Source organism: Corylus avellana, chromosome ca4 (assembly GCF_901000735.1).
Source record: "Corylus avellana chromosome ca4, CavTom2PMs-1.0".
Lineage (NCBI taxonomy): Eukaryota > Viridiplantae > Streptophyta > Magnoliopsida > Fagales > Betulaceae > Corylus > Corylus avellana.
The window spans coordinates 12,133,844-12,154,514 of NC_081544.1; the positions used below are offsets into that span (position 1 = coordinate 12,133,844).

At 35.3% G+C, this 20,671-nt stretch overlaps 1 protein-coding gene across 2 annotated transcripts; it reads right to left on the reverse strand.

Annotated features, from left to right (window-relative positions):
• Positions 1 to 1,597: 1,597 nt before the first annotated feature.
• LOC132177219 (protein LNK1) lies at positions 1,598 to 17,512 on the reverse strand. 2 transcript variants are annotated; one of them, XM_059589473.1, is made up of 9 exons: positions 17,324 to 17,512; positions 16,211 to 16,328; positions 14,011 to 14,588; positions 13,531 to 13,879; positions 12,408 to 12,483; positions 11,779 to 12,323; positions 7,317 to 7,465; positions 2,691 to 2,826; positions 1,598 to 2,090 (listed from the first exon to the last, which is right to left on the reverse strand). In XM_059589473.1, exons 2-9 carry the CDS (start codon positions 16,232 to 16,234, stop codon positions 1,983 to 1,985), a joined length of 1,965 nt encoding a protein of 654 aa, XP_059445456.1. In that variant the 5' UTR covers positions 16,235 to 16,328; positions 17,324 to 17,512; the 3' UTR covers positions 1,598 to 1,982. The 2 variants fall into 2 exon arrangements, with proteins under 2 accessions (XP_059445456.1, XP_059445455.1); XM_059589472.1 differs by having other exon boundaries at positions 11,779 to 12,483.
• Between the last annotated feature and the right edge of the window lie 3,159 nt (positions 17,513 to 20,671).

Genomic DNA, 20,671 nt, shown 5'->3' on the forward strand with positions numbered 1-20,671 from the left:
AGACCTTTTTTTTTTTTTTTTAATTAAAAAAAAATTATTATTATTATTGCTTTGATGCAATAAAAACCGCACACAAATACAAGCAGAACCTACACACGAGATAAGAAAGGGACAATCTGGACAAGGAATAGCGGACTCTAAAGAGCCATTGATTTTTCCATTCATTTAACATTTTGATGGGTGAGAGTTGAGGTAGCAGATGTTTTAGTTGTGGAGTAATTTTATACATTACACACTCTATTTTCTTTCATATCCTTCAAAACGTATGTGGATGGTCATAGTATTTAGTGCATGAAAATTGGTTTTTTGATTGAAAAAATCATTCGCATCGACTTTGAAAAATTAAGAAAAAAAATTGGGGAGTGATGAATATAATTACTCTTAGTTGTGCATTCAAAAGCGAGTTGAACACAACTAGATGCACCATGTCTAATGGGCCATGGCTAAGCATGCAAATGTCAAATACCCTTGCTAAGCGCGGATGTAGCCTGACGGGATTTTACCCGTTATAGTTACAGCCTGATGATGTTGCTCTTTATATATATATATATAAAGAGACCATTGTTGAATGTGAATCCATGCCCTAGTGCATACATATCTAACCACTTTGTAGATTTCCATGAGCCATTGAACCACTACCCTAGATGGTGATGATGCTTTATTACTTGGTGACGATATTTCTAATTTCTATTATGAACAATCTTGCGCTTTTTTTGTTTTTTTGGTTTTTTTAGCAATACGGGGGAGACTACATAGGGTGATTTTTCTCATTTCCAATTCTAATAGAAGAGATGATGGGAAACGACCCACTTAATATTGTGGTGTGCTCTGAAATTTGCACATCTAAAAACTTTAGAGACTCCAGCTTTGGAAGAGAATGAGCATTTGGTGGATATCTGAAATGATGGGAGAAATGTGCCAATAAAAAAAAAAAAAAACTGGCTCTTGTAATTGCCAGAGTGTCTACAAGAGAATGCCCCTCAATTAACAGAGACTTGTATCCAAAAGAAACTGCTGAGTATACTGCTAGCAACGCCGGCTAGTTTCCAAAAATTGAGGACTAGCAAGACCCAACTGATAGAGCGCTTGAATTATTTCTTTTTCATTAGGGATTTTGTACAGCACAACATCTTCTTCCTCAGTTATAATGGGATCCAAAAGATTATTAAGATCATCATCAAAACAAGGGTTAGTACCAGAGAAGATATTAATAAGCACCCATATCTTCAAAAAAAAAAAAACAAGAGGCACCAATATCTTCTCTATTTGTCAAACAAGTGGCATCGTTAACTTAATTAGAGATGCAGAATTGTACCTTGGATTAATTATAGAGGCATGGAAGAATTTAGTTTTTCAGTCCTTACAAGTCAGCCAAATCACCTTGGATTTTTGCTTCCAAAGTTGTTCCTCACAATGCAGTTGCTCACTGGATAGGTGGGAGTGGGTACAGAGATCTGAGAATCCGATCTGGCACTAATCTTATGTTTAAAGAAAAGCAATCTATATGATCACACCTTTTCGTTTTCTTTTCTTATATATATATATATATATATATATATATATTGGCTTTTTGTAATTTTAGTTGACATATGCCACCAGAGATAACACGAAAAAAATTAATAAAACTAGTCCTTGGCATGTGGCATGTCTCAAACTAAACTACAAAAATATTTATATGCTTACAGTTTCACTCCATGTTGTACAAGTGAATAATGTGAAATTACAAAACCCAACTGAATTAGAGCAGTATGAGGGTTCACAAATATTGGATCAAAAGTCTATAAAATGAAGAGATGAGGGGATGAATACCTACAAGGATATACACCAACATAGATAACAAAAGGCCATCTAGCAAATGAGATTCAAAACATGGAATGAATTCTGGCATCTATGTTGGGCCCCAAATGTTGATTATACATAATGATTTGCAATCATTTCAAAAATAAACATATTTCACGATAATGGTGCTGACGCTAACCATTTTATTTGTTGTCTGTCATCACCCTCTTTTTATCTGCACTGGCAATGGTATCTTCTTGGAAAACCTGTGTCTCAGCCATCGCAGAGGGACTAGTAACAGACCCATTAATCTGTAGAATAAGCTAAACATTTTAAGACAGGAGCATCTCCCACAACATGCACTACATGAACGTTTGGTACGCAGGAATGGAATAGCTATTCCTATGAAATCCTTATTTCGTTGTTTGGTCCATTTATTATTCACCGGGAATAACCATTCCATAGGAATCCTATCCTTAATTTTGAGGAATAGCCATTCCTCCCAAAAATGAGATAAATTTCCCCAAAAAATGAAATAGCCTTAAAATTTTCTTTTTTTAAAAAAAAAACTATTTTTTCTGGACAAAAAAAAAAGAAAAGAGAAATGGTCTTGAATGCATCAGGGGTGGTTGACCACCCCCCACCCGCTGAAACCATTTTTTTTCTTGGAATTTTTTTTTTTTTTTGGGAAATAATTTTTAGGGTTATGGTATTTTAGGAATTTTGGGCAAAATATGATTTACTTTCAGTATAAAAATTTGGCCATTCTTGTGTTGTCACCCAACGAAAGAATAGGGATGATTATTTCTTCCAACTTCTATATTCCTACTAATACTCATTTTTATTCCTAAGGAATCATCATTCCAGTGTACCAAATGTAGCTTAAATGAAATAGAAGTGTGAAAGCTTACCAAGGCATGAGACTTGTGAGAGAAGGCATTGTTAACAGGCATTACAGATGCATCTGAGGGCCTGTGAAACAGTAGGTGTGCTATAGAGCGATCTATGGGATTTGTACCAGTTTCCACATCAACAAATCCAGTGCACCTGAATAAGGCCATTACAAACGGCATGAAAAACCTAATCAAATAGTGAAGTACATCCTAGCAAAATTTCAGCAACTACAAGAAAGTGCAAGGTAGATTAAATCACCAGGAGGATTAGAGAAAAAGTAAAAATAAAATCAAACTTTACTTTAAAATTTCCAAGCCAAAGAAACATGGCCCACTTCACCTTTTAATCTAGAGTACAAAGAGAAAATTATGAGACAGAGAGAGAGACAGTGAGAGAGAAAGACAGAGAGAGAGAATATGCTAAATTAACTCAAGTACCAACCACATGAATTGGGCAGCTGACATCCAAACCAGTGTAATAAACTCCTATGGGCTAAAACCAGTAAGCACAATGAATCATAATGAAATGAACGAGAAGGATTGAGCAAATCCCAAGTACAAGAATCCAAAAAACAGAAGACGAAGATGAAAAATGAACTTATTAACTTAAAATTTCTAAGCAAAAGAAGCGTCACTTAACCATTTATTTTTTTAATCTAGAAGAAACAAGGAAATTGTGTGTGTGGGAGAGAGAGAGAGAGAATGTGCTAAATCAACTCAAGTACCACCCCATAGGTTGCGCGGCTGTAGTCCAGACCAGCATAATAAACTCCTATGGGCTAAAAACCATAGAAAAGATATTATATCCTGACAATTTGAATGGGAACTATTAAGCAAAACCTAATTCAAAGAATCCAAACAGAAAAAAAGATGAATATACTAATTTGTTCATTACTAGAATATCATGTACAGTATCAGGACTGGCAGCTTAATTTCAGTTAAATATTAGAGAAAAAAAAAAATAGCAAAATCTTTTAATAGTTGTCAGTGCCATAGGCCAATTCTTGTGGATAAATAGGGTACTTTTTAACCAAGCTATTACTACAAAATTTGCCCCCACTCTGCTAAAAACTTACTCCCCGGAATCAGGAGCAATAACTAACTATGAATCAGCTGAAGAAGAACTGATGCGCTTGATAAAGGACTGGGTATTTGAATTAACCTCAAAATGGCTGCCACGAATTATCAATCTTCTTGACCCTAGACAGACAGTATTCTTTAATAAGCATAATGCTGCACCCTCTGTGACAGAGGCTCTGTCAGATCTTTTATTATTACATTAGCCTCTAAACACAGTTTAGGAAGATTTTCCTTCAGTTTCACATAGGCCAAACCAAACATACCAGTTGGGAACTTAGGCAAGATTTTCCTTCAGTTTCTAATGACAAATGCAAAATGTATTAATTAAATCAACTTTAATGAATTCATTTTTTAATGACTGATGCGCTTGATGTGTGACGGATTCTATATACTTTAACGACCGAATCTAACTCGAAGTGCAACACAGAACAAAATGGTAGATTCCCAATGCGATAGCAGGAGAGGGAAAAGTGTAATTTACCCCATTTTTTAAGTACAACTTTCTAAAAATGTAATAGTTACATCAATATATATATATATATATATATATATATATATATATACTTGTATTATTCCTCACTTTAGTAAGACTTGAATTGCAAACAAAGGACTGAAACCAAATTAATATCTATAAAGACAACAAATTTGCATAAAGGACCTGCTAAAATGTTAGTCAAATCAACTATTTCCTAATTAAATTTTTAAGATAAGTGGTGATTCAATATGATATTAGAGTTGAGGTATTGAGTTCAAACCTTTATACCCTGTTTTCAATTAAAATAGTCCACATGGTGTCTAGTCCCATGTGTGAGGGGGGATATTTTTTAATAAATAATTAATTCATTAAAAAGTGCAGAGGATGTACACAGGATGTACACAAAGGATGTACACAAAGGCCCCACTAAAGGCGAAAAAAAGAACAAAAATCCACAAATTGAGACAAAGTGGAAAATTGGGAAACATTAAAAGCCCTTGCCCAATGGAATAGGGTCTTGACCAAAATGTTTTTGAGTTCGTCATGCATCTTCTCATATTCTTCAAAACACCGTGCATTTCACTTTCTCCAAATAGTCCACATTAAACCCAATGGGGCTATTCTCCACACAACCAAAACTGATCAATTACTTCTCTAACCTCGCCAACACGCTAACAAATCTAACACCCTTCTAGGCATAACCCATGTGATGTCAAAAAGAGTAAATATCACACTCCATAAGGCTCGTGCCACTTCGCAATGAAGAAGGAGATGATCGACAGATTTATCATTCTGCTTACACATGCAACACCATTCCAGCACAATAATTCTTCTCTTATGCAAATCATTCAAAGTCAGAATCTTATCGAGAGTAGCCTTCTACACCAAAAAGTTTTTTTTTTTGATAAGTAGAAGAAGTACAAATTGATATAAATGTACTTAACAGCCCCACAGTGAAACTCCACAACAGCTTCACTATCAAAGGCCACTATCTACACCAAAAAGTTCACCCTCAATGGTACTTTAACTCTCCATATAATCCTCCAAGGAAAGGAATAAACCCCCAATGTAGACACCACCGAAGTAGAAAGCACGCAAAAAAACAACTACACCTCAAATTTCTTCCGCTTTGAAGGAGTCCACCAAATACAATCCTCCTCCCTGCCCGTTGTCGGAGAGCATACAACATCCTGAAAAACGCCATCACCACCTCTACCTTCCAATCCTGGGCTGCTTGTAAAAAAGGTACATTCCATTGAATAACATCATTAGAAATCTACATATTATCCTTGACTCACGCCTCCTTATGTCTTGCAATACGAAATAACTCCGGGAAGACTTCTTTCAGAGACTAATCCCCACACCAAATATCATGCCAGAATCTAATATTAGAACCATCTCCTACTTCAAATCTAAGGGATCTCGAGAAAACTCCCCACCCTCTCCTAATATGTTTCCACACTCCAACACCAAAAGGCCCCTCAACTGCCTTAGTACATCAACCTCCATTCATGCACTCATATTTTGCTTCTACAACCAAACGCCAAAACGCTTCCCTTTCTATAGTAAAGGGCCATAACCATTTACCCAATAGAGCTTGATTAAATTTACTCGAATTTTGAATTCCCAACTCACCAAATTGCATGGGAGAGCATATTTGTGACCACTTAACTAAATAGAACTTAAACTCCTCATTGATCAACTATCTCCTATTAGCTTAAGCTTTTAAGATAAGTGATGATTCAACAAGACCGAAGGGCCACTACAGTCCATGGCCAAAGAATCTTGAAATCACTAAAGTGCCAACTCTTAAGTCAAAAGAAAACTAAAACAAGCTAACTCATGTATGGAGATGTAAGAATAAGACTCAATAGTATCAAAGTCATCTACAAATGTCTCGCATCTGACTTCAACAAATGTGAGAGGAAACTTGTCCAAACCAAAAAGAAGAAACAGAAGAAGTATGACTATAGTAAGAACCACAGTCCAAGCTTAGAAGATCAACTAGAAAATGGTAGTGGAATCTAAAATATGTTAATAACGCTATTGCAGCATAAGGAGTGAACAAATATGTGAGGCATCAAAACTATTAGAATCAATGCTGAGGGAAGTGTTAAAAAGACAAACATTAACTCCCTCTTTTTCCACACACACTCTTTTTAAGTCTCTCCGGTGCCTCACCACTATCACAGAATCTTCATTTGTCACATGACATTTCCTCACATGGGAATATAAGCCAGCTTGGAGCAATATGCAAATTTAAAGTTGGCTAAGCAATCAACTCTGTATAGCTGTAAAGGGAGGCATTCATATGTCAAACAAGCCATGAATCTTGGTCAGAATGTGAGGAAGATTTTGATAGATTATTTGGCATAACAAGTGTGGACGAGGATAAGTGATCTTCACGTGAAAACAAAGATGAAGAGTGTCCGAGTGTCAATGATTACATTATTAGTGTGCTTGCACTTTGTACCTCTGTTTGTGCTTGTAAAAATATAGTAGGTTCACATGAAACACTACTTAACCTATAACATGGCAACAATAGGTAGGTTTGTATAGCCTATTAGATTTTCTTTGAAGGACTAGACCAGTTTTAAACGTAAAACTGGTTTTCATGTTTTAGTCTTTTGTCATGCTTGGTAATTGTCTTTTTATGCCCTGAGTACATAACATTTAGGGTTTCCAGTCATTAATTTACTACAACAAGTTTTGAAAGGGGCAACAGAAGATAGAAGAAAACCTCGGCAGGATTCCAAATTTTATGATTCTTAGAGATAGTCTACCACAATTTAGGTTTTATTATCTGCACACCGGTACCTAGGGTACTAACAAGAAGTGATAACTATGTGCTAAACAAATTACAATGCTGAGTGTCATGTTACATATATAGCATAGCTTTCCTAGCACCTGCAATTTTTTTTTTTCGGACAAGTAAAACAGAATCTTATTCAAAATAATAAACCGACCACTCACATATACAATTTCTAGTCATATGACCAGAAAAGAATAGCAAAAACCAGTCAACATTAATAATACGTCTTAGCAACCATTGAAAAAGGAAAGTCTGAGAGGAAGCCGTGATTGCATACTTGTTTGTTTCTTGAACCATTAATGCTCTACTTGCATCTCTGTCATCTTCATTGCCACTGATCAAATTTGCACAATTATGTCTTTGCTCAGCACTCCTAGCCAAGCGGTATAAACTATCCCTTATACACAGTTTTGTCCTGATATCCAACTGAATTCAAGCAGTTTTCAGTTCAGTCAATTTGAAAAATAGTGAACACTATAAAGAAAAAAAATTGAAAAATAGCACCCTATTAGTTTATGCGCAATGCAGTTACATATGAGGAAAAAAAGAAAAGAAAAGACAAGAAATTAGATACCTACTGATGCGTCATGTATTTTCATTCTATACAGATAAGTCTTCTTTAAATGTCAATGTACTAAAATATCAAGATTAGACTCATCAACATTTTGAAACATCTGAAAGGTCTGTGCGTGTCAACATCTTTGATAATTTTTCAAATCACACACAAACACTAGCAGAAATTTTAATTTCCATACTATTCAAACCTTTCTCTTACACAAATAACATCTAACCAGTAGACTGAAATGTTAGATCATCTAAAAAATATCTCCAATATTTCAATGAAATGATTTTGAAATTTCAATTGAATGTTTGAGATAGAGATAATTTCAACAAACCTATCAACAATATATTGGCTAAAGATCAGTAATTTTCAACCCACAAAACATTTATAAACTAATTACTAGAATCATCAACTACTGGAGAATTCATCTGCTACCTTAAGCAAACATTTTGCTCCTATCATCTCTTCAGACACATACTTGTCGAAGATGGAAACTATTCTCCCATATTTTAATTATGTTTTTATTTATCTTTTACTCTGAGTATAATCTCCTAATATTTGCTTTCCATATTAAGCTTTGTATTCTCTCCTATTTAAACCTATGTAACCGTATGAGAAAGGATATCATTGAATAATACTATTTTTTATTCATCTCCTCCTTTGTTCTTTTCTACTTGATATCAAAGCGATATAGGTTTTTTCTTTTTTTTAATCGTGACTTTTGTCTCGCTAGTGATAGTGCAACTTATGCACCCGTGTCTCTATGGTGGTACGACTGGCTGGATGTTGATCGTCCTCATCTAGGTCGCACCACTCACAGAAGATTCCGCGGGCGTTGGCTGGGTCTACTTGGCTTGGGTTTGACCCATTGGTGAACGGTGGAGATTTGAGGGTCACCTTTGTTCTTTTGATGAATCAATTGTGAAGGGTTGTTTTTTTTTTTTGCTTATTCAGCAGCTTCTGGGGGTATTTCTGGAGATTTGAGGATCATTGGTGGCGACCATTGGCTCTCTGGTGGCCATGAGGAGAGGCTGTGTCTGGCAAGCAAAATGATACGTCATTTTGTTGATGATGAAAAATGACATGTTATTCAGATTTTCTGTATGTGCTGTGTCATTTTAGTTCTTTCCAAAATGACACGCTGTTGAATGTTTCAGCAAACGACAGGTAACCCTAAACTGTAGGTTGTTTTCTATACCAAAAAAAAAACTAATTGCAGATGTTGATTGCAAATTGATCAATATTTTTTTATGGTTAAATTTTAGTATTATGTTTGAGTTTTAGTATCTCCTGTTATTTCAGTCCACGTGTTGTGTATTGGAGCTATTTAGTTGGATGTTAGAACTCAAGATGTTAGAAACGAGTCAGACCTCAAAAACTCAAAAAAATGATAGAAAGTCAAGTGACCTCCCATAGTGAGGATCCAACTGTCCACACACGAGGCTCAAGATGTCGGGAGACTTGTTGGAGATTTCATGGCTGTCCTACACAAGGCCAAGGGGGTCATTTAGGAGGTGGACCCAAGCCTCTGTCCAATCATACTTCTATGGTAGAGAAGAATTTTTCCATTTCTACTTCTTTTGATACTTGTATTCTTAGCATGGAAGAAGTAGCTACACTTCGCCGGCTATGTCCCAACTGGAAACATTTGTTGGTGTTTTTAGCTAGGAAGAGGTTGACATACTTTGTTGGCTTATGTCTCGACTGGAACATTTTGTTATTGGTACCTCCTTACCTGATTTGACCACCGCTCTGAATGCATCTATTACATCTAATGATTCTTGGATTATTGACTCTGGAGCCTCCAATCACATGACTGATGTATCTTTCTTGTTCTCTTCTTATAATCTTTATTCAAGTAGGGAAAAGGTAAGAATTGCCAATGGCTCTCTATCATTAGTGTTTGGTAAAGGCTCTATTTTTGTCTCACCTTCTATGTCGTTGTCATTTGTCCTTCATATACCAAATTTTGCAGCCAATTTATTGTTCATTATTCATATTTAAATTGTAGAGTAAATTTTTATTCTAATTACTGTTTTTTTCCAGGACCTAGTCACTAGGAGGATAATCGGCAATGGTAGCTTGAGAGACGATATGTACTATCTGGATGCTTAGCCTACACAAGGTTAGCTCCCACAAGCTTATCACACCGTTCAAACAGGTGACTCTGCAATAAAAATTTAACTTTGGCGTCAACGACAGGGTATCATTCTTTTCTGTTATTGCAACAAATGTTTCCTTTCTCATTTTTGCATAATCTTGTTTCTAAGTTTCAATGTGAAACTTGTGAACTTGCTAAACATCATCAGGTGTCATTCTCTCCTAGTATAACAAAAGGCGCATTAGCAATGTGCCTTTTGTTCAGGTTCACGATGATATTTGGGGTCCTTCACGGGTGGTCTCTTAATTTGCTCATCGGTGGTTTCTATCTTTTATTGATAAATTTTATCGGACCACCTGTGTCTATTTGTTTGTTTGTTTTTTTTCATAATAAGTAATCAAAATATCATTAAAAGCGTAAAATGCCCTAGGTACTCAAGAAGTATACAAGAGAAAGACCTAGTTAGAGAAGCAAAATAAAAAATAAAATAAAAAATCATGATAACTAATCAATAAAGGGTAAACAAAAGTAGCTGTCTAGAGGTACAAAGTATAAAAAATAAAGATTGAATCTCTTCCAAAGTCCTCTCACGGTATGTTATAACTTATGTCATTCCTTACCCTGCAAAGACACCATAAAAGGCACGAAGACACCATCTTCCACACAGTTGGACTCCAAGAACTAGCAACGGTCTACCAACAAGCATACAAGTCTCCTACTTGTCTAGGCATAACCCAAGACAACCCAAATCGACTAATGAAAACATTCCAAAGGGCACTGGCAACCACATAATGGAGAAGATGGTTCTATTTGTTAAAAGATAAAAGTAAGGTTTCCTTTGTTTTTTAGATATTTCACCGCATGATTCACACCCAATTCATTCCTCTATCAAAATCGTTTGGTCTAATAATGGGGCAAGTATCTATCTAGTAGTCTCAGTAATTTTTTGTGTGACCATGGTATTATCCATCAAACCACTTGTGTTGATACTCCCCAATAGAATGGAGCTGCTAAGCAAAAAAATCGACATCTTCTTAAGGTAACTCAGTCCTTAATGATTGATATGCATGGCCCTAAATCTAATTGGGGTGATGCATTACTCGCTACAACATATCTCATCAATAGGATGCCCTCATGTGTCTCAAATTTCAAAAGACATTGTCTCCACCTTTATCTACTTCTAAAGGTTTCTCTCCAAAGGTGTTTGGTTGTGTCTATTTTGTTCATATTCATGGTACGACTCAGCGTAAATTAGATTCCCGTGCTCTCAAATGTAATTTTAACTATTATCATCCCCCTTCTCGGAAGCATTTTGTCTTAATGGATTTTACCTTTTTTGAGTCACAACCATATTTTTCATCTACCCAAACTTCTCTTCAAGGGGAGAATCCGAGTGAAGAGAAGTTTTCTATGAGTAGCCCTTTACTTGTTGCAGAGCATGACAAATATCATCTGTTGATGAATCTCCTATTGATGAGTTGTGTGAGCCACTGCTGGTGACGGAGTTGAGAGTTTACTCTCAACACCAAACAAGTTAAGGCTATTTCTGATGCTACTTGCCGAACATTTGACCCTGACTCAAGTAACAGTATTCCTACCTCTTATTTAAATTCAATACCTGTTGTTGATGATATGAATCTGCCTATTGCTCATGTAAAGCGATCGGATCTTGAACTCAACACTCTACATCTAACTTTATATCCTATTAGCATCTTTCATCATCATATTGTTCTTTTGTATCCAAATTATCTTCTGTGTCTATTCTTCAAAATTTATTGTATGCAAATACTGATCCCCATCCCTAATACATAGATCCTACTTCATAATTAAACTACCCATCCACATTTCATTGACCCCGTCTTGACATTATTGACATATTCAAGAGCAAGAGTTAATATGCATATTCTGAGATTAATGATATAATTCAGCGCTCACATGAATTGTACAGCGAACAAGATCATTATAAGATAACATACCATTACACACACCAGAACTCAAGTTTTCATAGAATCTCATGCTACCATGATAAATTTAAATCAGGGTATTAAATACTCGAACTTCAGTAATCATTTGTACCTGTTCCATTACTTGCTGAAGCTGGCGAAAATTAGTTGCTTGTAGTGAGATTTCATCCAGCACAGAGCTGGTGCAAGTGCTCTCCTGTACATTTGAAGAATCTAATTCTGTTGGAATTCCTACACTATCTCCTTCAACTTCACTATGAGCTTCAACGTCAATTTCAGAGTGTTGTACTTGCTTCTGAGCTGAAACTGGATGACAAAATACCATTGGAGTAGACATATTTACATGTTTAGACTTCCTAGTAACTGGAGGTTGTAAATCCTGGCACAGCTTTTCACTCGTTTCATTAGTTGTTTCTGCCGGAACCTCAAATAAAGGACCATAAGAGCTCTCCGTGGCCTGTACTGGATTTGATGTGTAGGAAAACTCCTTAGGAGAGGGAGATGTAAGGCCATTGTTCTCGGATTTGTTACCTGATGGAGTAGGACAAACTGAAATTTGATCTGAGGGATGACTATAGTCCAGGAGCATACAGGGTATCGGGGTCTGCATATAACTCAAGGTATCAGGTCCTGTGTTTTGTTTATGTTGATGAATTCCTATGGAGGAAAAAACATCACACGATGAGTCCCCATATTGATGCTTCGGATCTACAAGTTTACCACAATAGTTAAAAGAACCACCATTCTCTAAATATCGGTCTTTTCTTTTTCTTTCCATTTGGTTCTGGTTCTTTGACTGCTTTCTATGTATATTGATCTGTCAAGTAGTCACGTTACAAGTAATTATGTTTTTCACAGCATAAGGGAGAGAAGAAATATAACTAGATATGTAACTGTCACATGTTCACATAGAGTAAGCATTTAAAATAATATGGAAGAAATATATCAAATCACTTCTAAAGCACAAACCTTGTCAAAGTAATGTAGGTATGCTTGAGAGAAGGACAGGGAAAAGAATAGGAAAGGAAAGAAAAATAAAACAAAAGGGAAACTTCACTTTAGACCCCTGAACTACTGTGCATTTTGAGAAGACTCCTCCAAAATTCAAAAACTTTCAATTTACACCCCTGAACTTTCAATTTCAATCAATTTACCCCCCTCCGTCAAATTTTAAACATTAAAAGTGATAAAATGATGTTCATACCCCTGACTTCTATAAAATTCGAAATTTACCTTTAATTTTTTTTTTTTTTAACAAAAAAGAAATCAAAGGGTAATTTGGTCTTTTTAGGCATTCCCGTTAGAAGTTAATGGCTAAACCTAACGGAGGGGGGTAAATTGATTGAAATTGAAAGTTTAGAGGTGTAAATTGAGAGTTTTTGAATTTTGGAGGGTCTTCTCAAAACGCGTGGTAGTTCAGGGGGGTCGAAAGTGAAGTTTCCCCTAAAACAAAATAAAACACACAAGAGTGACCAACATAACTGAAGGTCAAGGCATTAGCATGCGAAGCAAGGTCAACATAAGGGGAACCAAAAAAAGGAAAATTGCAAGGTGTAGTTTATGTCAAATACACAAGGCGTTTATTTTAACGAAAGCTTTCATTGCCAACCACATTATTACTTTTTGAACAATTAAAACCAAATTGAAGTGAATATGTTGTCTCATGGTCTGGATATTACAATGCATAGTTCTTTAAGGTACCATACAAATTTTATTTTTATTTTTTATTTTTTATTTTTTATTTTTTTTTAACTTAATACCACCACCGATGCCAAGTGACAGCAAGGGAATCTTACAGATTTTGTCTGAACAGAGGGAATAAGATTTTCAAAGGTAAGCAATCATTTGAAATCATAAGAACTACCTGTTCTTTGGGCCTCAGGTCATCCCTACTCTCAATTTTCGTATCTGACCCATTCACAAATGATAACTGACCAAGAGCAGCAGGGTCATCAATATCTGAAGTCCGAGAATTCAGTTGATTGCCAATGGGGACACTTTTCTTGTTGGAATCATTGAATGGAAGACCGGCACTGTTGGGCCCAGAAACTTCTTGATGTTGTATATTTTTCAATGCACTTGCCTCATGACCTGAAAATTTGTTGTCGGACTTCAATGCGTCTTCAGATACTTCAGTAGCATTTGAAGGTGAGAACCAGCACAGCTCGTCTTCATTACTAAGAGACCCAACTCCAAAACTTGAATCACAACTTCTGTTAGATAAAAAGGAAGACCATATTACCTACTAAATCATTAATTGCAAAGAGATCCATAAGTAGTATACACACAAAAAGGAGAATAATAAGAAAATATCAACAATAAAAATAAGGATTTTGAAGACCACCTAAACATCCTGTCAACATCCTCAAAATTTTCTATATTTGGCCACCAATAGGATAAGATATCATTACTTTCTTTATCTTCACGATCATTGTCCAAAAAGCTGAGATCACTGTGTGTTTGGGATATGTTACTGAGTGTATAACGGTACAAGTTATTATCAACTGCAGCACACTTGTCATCCAAGATAGGATCATCGGCACAAAAATCACTGCCAGCTGAATCTAATTTCCCATTTTTGAAACAATGGCTGGACATCCTTGCACCATCAGATTCAATACTTGCCACTTCTTTAAGAGAGTCACTATCACATGAAGAAGGAAAAACACCAATAGGGGTTTGAGACCATGAACCCTTTTCCAACATTGTGTCTTTCTTGGTCAAAATTGTTAAATCCTTTTCTTCCTTTCCTCCAATACTATGTTTAGTTGCATTAGCAGCATTACTTGTAACACCAATTACTTGTCGTGGATTCTTACAGCCATCAATCTGTACTGCAAATCGATCTCCACATTCATCACCAGGATGAGGCACTATATGATCGTCACTCTCACCAAAGTCATCCCACAAATTATCTTCAAGCTGCAACATCATGACCAAAATTTTAGCCAAGGTACTAGACACAATTCAGGAACTATGCGAAAATTAAAAACATATCCATCAGAATAGGAACCACAAAAGATAACCCAATAAGAGGTAGAACTCAGAAAATATTATACTGTTGGATTGCAACAGAGTTCATATTAGAAATTCATATGAATGGTAAATAAACCAATAACAAAGGGAGAACTCAGAAAAATTAATATCATTGGATTACAAAGGAGCTCATAGTAATCCCAGGGCCAACGCCACTGGCAGGCATAAATTTGACTTGGACAAATTAAGGAAGAAAGTGGAAGTTAAAGACGTGTCCATAAATTAGTCCAACAGGAAACTTCTAGAGCATAAAGACAATCCAAAAAAAAAACAAAAGAGCACTATATTGAATAAATGGAAAGTGCCCGTAAATTATAAAAGTTTCTTTTTTGAGTTTCTTCTTGGAGGATTTTTTTTTTTTTTTCCTTTGTCTTTTTCTCTCAAAAGCATTAGATTTCATGTAACTTAAGATGTAAAGAAATTTTCTTTAGTTGCATCCAATGAGTTCACAAAAACATCATCATTGCTGGGCATTAGGTATTATGCTATTTTTCCTAAATTCATCTCATTTTGCACTGCTTCAATGTCACCATATATATGCTCTTCAATTTGATACTAAAATAATCAGTTTCTGAGCTGCACGTGATTGTGCATCAATGGGTTCTTGCTATTGTATTATTCAAAGAATATGCCACTGAAACAAGTATTATAAAACCCTATCAATAATTTTTGGAGGAAAAAAAAACACCATGTTGCCCTTGATCAATTGTCTCAGAGATAATGATCATCAGCTGCCTCTTCCCTTACATATGTATAACTTACTGAACTTTGATGATCTTACTAAATCTACCAAACTTCTAATCACAAATCTAATTTTTCTTTAGACTATTTAAATATTGACAAACTTAAGGTGCAAAACTAGTACCATGGACCATGTTTCACAAACTTGCAATAAGTTTCAATGTCTTGATGACAGATCTGCTAAGGTGGACTCATTCCAAAAATACAAAAATAACTGACTTGTTTTGACAATCATCCTTTTCCTACATAAACCTACCATTATTTATCATTGTTTTTGAATGGTTTACAAAAATCTCATTATTCTCATTCTAGAAAGCATGAAAAAATCAAAGAAAGATTATATTTGCATTCAGTGACCTTTATTCTCTTTTTGAACTTCCTAATCAAAAATATAACACGTGAACTATGACCACCCAAAAACATGAATCCACAGGCACAATTGAAATCTTTATATCCAAGTCCTACGAGTTAGGGAAGCAAGAAAAGAAATCTTCTAATAGTAAATGCAGTGCTGAAATTCTTCTGAGTCTTACAAGTCCAAGCAAATACTGCTACGTAGTAACCCATCTAGTAGAAGAAATTTACAGAAAAACAAAAAGGATCACAAGTTTTAGTGGGTAACTATAATGGATCTTAAGTTGAAATAATCAGGTAAAAGAACACTAATAAAAAAATAAAAATCGCATTCCCTATACAAAGTTGATTTCATAGCGCACATTAAACTTTAAAAAAATGGAACTAATCTGACTAAATGAAGAATATACTACCTCACACATATACATGTCTGACATTCCTCCAGATGCTCTATCCCCCACCCCAGACACATGCAGTTGATTGATGTGAGGTCATGCTTCTAGTGAGATTTGTATCTCCAAAATCAGCTTCCTGAGTCAAAAATAAACCAAGGAAATATAAGTGATGATCTTACAGTCACGTTGCAAAATTGAAAACACTAACGCCACTTGATTAGAAAATAGAACGCAGTGGAATATGATATAAAAGAAAATGATCTCCATTGAACAAATAGCGGTAATCTGATTGTTATATACTATAAAGAAGCATTCTGTTTCCTCAGTCCAACAAAAAGGTACACATCCAGAAACACAAAATGATACCCAGACCCTTAATATCTGTTTGGATACCAATATAGAATGAAAATTGGGTCTTATTTGTTCCAGAAGGAAACCCCAACTAACCAAGCATTACCATTGTACTTAATCTCAGATAACTAGCAGTTAAGTTTCCTTCAGTCCCAGACAGTGAACAATTTCTGATTCTTTTAATTTCAATAACAACAAAATGAAGCATATGCCAAAGTTCTAAGATAAAACGAAAATTACAAATAGCAATAAAGTATAACCTAAATAAATGTTATGAAATATGCGAAAGGAAAATACACAGTGAATTTCGATTCTTATATTTCTGTTCTTGACAACCAATCCAATAACTGTATGGTGTTCAATTAAGCGCAAATCCAACATTTTCTGCAGTAGAAAACCTATGTCTTAATACTTCAATCATTTCAAACAATTTCCATCATCCAAAGAAAGCCTAAATCACACCAGAAAACAATTTTTAAAAGCGTCACAGTTTCAGTTAGTATTTGCTTATTTTGCTTACTTTTAAGGAAAAGATGGAAAAGTTCAAATGAATCGAGCCAAATACTACCACTATTAGACGGACTAGCTTCTGCACAGTAAAAATAAAACGACAAAAAAGTAAAAGAGAATCGCATCCTTTCATTTCTACTATTTTCTCAGAAGCCAAACGGAGTATAAAACAGTAAAAAGTCGAACATACTCGAGGAAAAACAAAGTTACTAGAAGCTTTTAGCGGCAGGTACCCAACTAAATCAGCGCCGATCTCACAGCAAAACTCACCTGAAAACCAAGATTTTCGTGGAAAATCAAAACTTTCCGGCAAACTGAAAATTCTGATTCAAGTTTCGAAGAAAATCACGGACAAAACCAAACAGCTCAATCTCTCAGTTGGCTCTCTGATCAGGGACTTCTCGGAGCTTCCAGAGCTCGCCTGCGCAGAAAAAAAAAAATTGTTAAGAATATTTTATTAATTTTTTACGGTAAATAAAAAAGGGTGAAGATGAGGACGACACGTGGCGAGGAGATCGATGTCAAGAGAGGTGGATATCAGAATTCGTGGACGAGAGGTGGGCGATGAGATCCGATCACTTTCGAGGACGGGATTGGTCCACGTACTTGGTAGGTTCTGAAAACGCGACACGTGGCGAGGGACCAATCGATGGTGGGGGAACATTGTGTGGTGCTCGTGTCGTGGCCTGAGTGCACAAGTTGTTGCGCGTGATGACGTGGTGTTACGTCTGCCCTTATCTTGCGATTTTTTTATTGAGAAATAAAAAAAATAAAAGAAAAAGAAAAAGAGAGAGAATCTTTGGTGTTGGCTGCCGACCTTTTTCGTCATTTTGCGGTCTACGATCGTGCGTTCGATCCTATAGGGCCCCAGCGGCCATCCGATTGACTGAATCTGAGCCGATGTTTCACGAATTTTGACCCGACGTCACGTGGCTCAATGTTTACCCTTTATTTATCCCGTTTTATTTAATGTTTTATTTGTAGCTATCCTCTTGAGTCTTCACAAGTGCCAAGCGTTCTCTATTTACCATTTAATAACAATATAACTTTTACATCACAAAGTATTTTACATCGAAATAATATAAAATCTAAATGTATATTTTTTAAAAAAACACAGTAACAAATATAGTGTATTTTTCGGTGGTTTTTGTTAAAAAGAAAACTCCTCTTAATAAAAATACAAGAGAGTATCATTTTTGATATAGTTGACTGTGTAGGAAAATGTTATAAGGATCTTACGTAAAGGTAGAAATCCTATAGAAGACCAAAGAAAAGAGAGAAAACAGATTAAATGTAAAAATGGTTGAATGAATAAATGTAACCTCTATGGAAGTTATCGCCTTCTATGGAGATGATTTGGTGTGGGGATGACCATACTAATTATGGTGTGATCACCCTTACATCTATATCTACCACTTGATCACATTATAACATTTGGTGATGAACTCTAGTAGTGTATGATTACTATGATGGTAATATTTTTAACTCATACCTACTCTCATCTGTAAAAGCTACAGATCGGTGTTAGATTACTACATAATTCCACGTGCGCACGTTTTGACATTTTAATCTAACCGCATCTTTTACCATATACTGTTAAACCAACAACATATTAGAGATGACTTCATTTCGTTATTTTACAAATGAATGGCATCAACTTTCCATGGTTGGGAGTATAGTCCATATCCATTCCGTAATTGACGACTTCAGCCATACACAAAACCATGTGTTGACCTGCACTAAACTTTTGATCAAGTACTTTCTAAAACATCATTATTGTTAAAGTTTTTCCTTGATTCACTTTATTAGTGTCTTTTTCAGAGCATAGATATTACTTAAATTCAACATAATGCCTTCTATTGGACTTTGCATTTATGTAAAATCTAATATGTGTACCTCTTAGTTGTTATATGCCTTTAGCTGACCAATTGTTTCATATTATGTAGAAAAGCATAGAATCATTCTTTCAGGCGTCCCTGAATCCTTCTGTTTCATGCGTTAACCCATGTAGCTCTCATCTAGATGTATCTTAAACCCAATGTTGCTACATGCCCTTTGAATTTATCCAAAGGCAATCCCTTGGTCATAGGATCGGCTACCATCTCTGTTGATGAAATAAATTCAACATTTATTTCACATTTCTCCACTATATCTTGAATATAATGATAATTTATATCAATGTGTTTGCCTTAGGAGCTATGTGCTCCACTTTTTATTAAAAATATATCAGACTTATTGTCACAAAAGACATTGACAGGTCTATTAGGTATACCTAAATTTAAACTTTCAATGAAACATCCAATCCAGACTGCATTACTTACCTCTGTGTTGCATGATATACACTCAGCCTCCATAGTGGATTTTGCAATACAATTCTATTTTTTGCTAGACCAAGAAAGAGTTGTTCCACTAAACAGGAACACATACCCACTTGTAGATTTTTTATCATCTGTATTACCTGCAAAATCTGCATCAATATATCCTGCAATTTTTAGATCACTTAAACCAAAACATAGCTTGATGTTTTTGGTACCTTGCAAATATCTAAATATTCGCTTTACAGCTTGCCAATGTTCCTTCCCTGGATTAGACTGATATCTACTCACCAATCTTACCGCGTGACAAATGGCAGGTCTTGTACTTGTCATGGCATACGTGAGACTACCCACAGCTTGAGCATATGGGACTGATTCCATTTGTTCGATCTCTGTCTCATTTTGACGACACATTGTTTTGCTTAAATGTTGATCATTTGAAATGGGTGTACTTAAAGGTTTACAATTAGACATGTTAAACTTTTTAAGTATCTTTTCTAGATATTTTTCTTGATCCAAGTATAATAATTTCGAATTTCTATTTCTAGAGATTTTTATTCCCAAGACATAGTTAGCAGCGCCTATGTCTTTCATTTCAAACTTAGATGCTAAGAAAGCTTTAGTGTTTTTTATCATATCTGGACAATTTTCAGTCAACAATATATCATCTACATATAATGACAATATAGTTAATTTATCATTATTTTTACAAATGTAAACGTAGTGATCTAGTAGACTTAACTCGAAACTATTTTCAAGTGTAGCTTGGTGGAACTTCAAATACCATTGTCTCGAAGATTGATTTAGTCCATATAGTGATATTTTCAATTTGTAGACTTTCTCTGTATGTCCTTCTAGCTCGAATCCCTCTAGTTGGATCATATATATGTCTTCTTTTAATTCTCTATTTAGAAATGCCATTTTCACATCCAGCTGACATAATTGTAAATCCATTTTTGCTACGATAGATATGATTATTCTTACTGAAGCGAACTTTGCTACAAGTGAATAAGTGTCTATGAAGTCTATACCGAGTTGTTAAGTAAACCCTTTAACTACCAACCTAGCTTTGTATTTGTCAAGGCTTCCATATGCTTTGAATTTCTTTCTGAGTACCCACTTACATCTGACCGCTTTCCTTTGTGTTGGTAAAACTATGAGTTCCCATACATCATTGTTTTTTATTGAGTTGATCTCATCATTCATAGCTTCGATCCATTCATTAGCAACATTATTGTTCATAGCCTTTTTAAAATTCATTGGATCATCTTGTAGATTTATGTCATCTACACTTAGAACATAA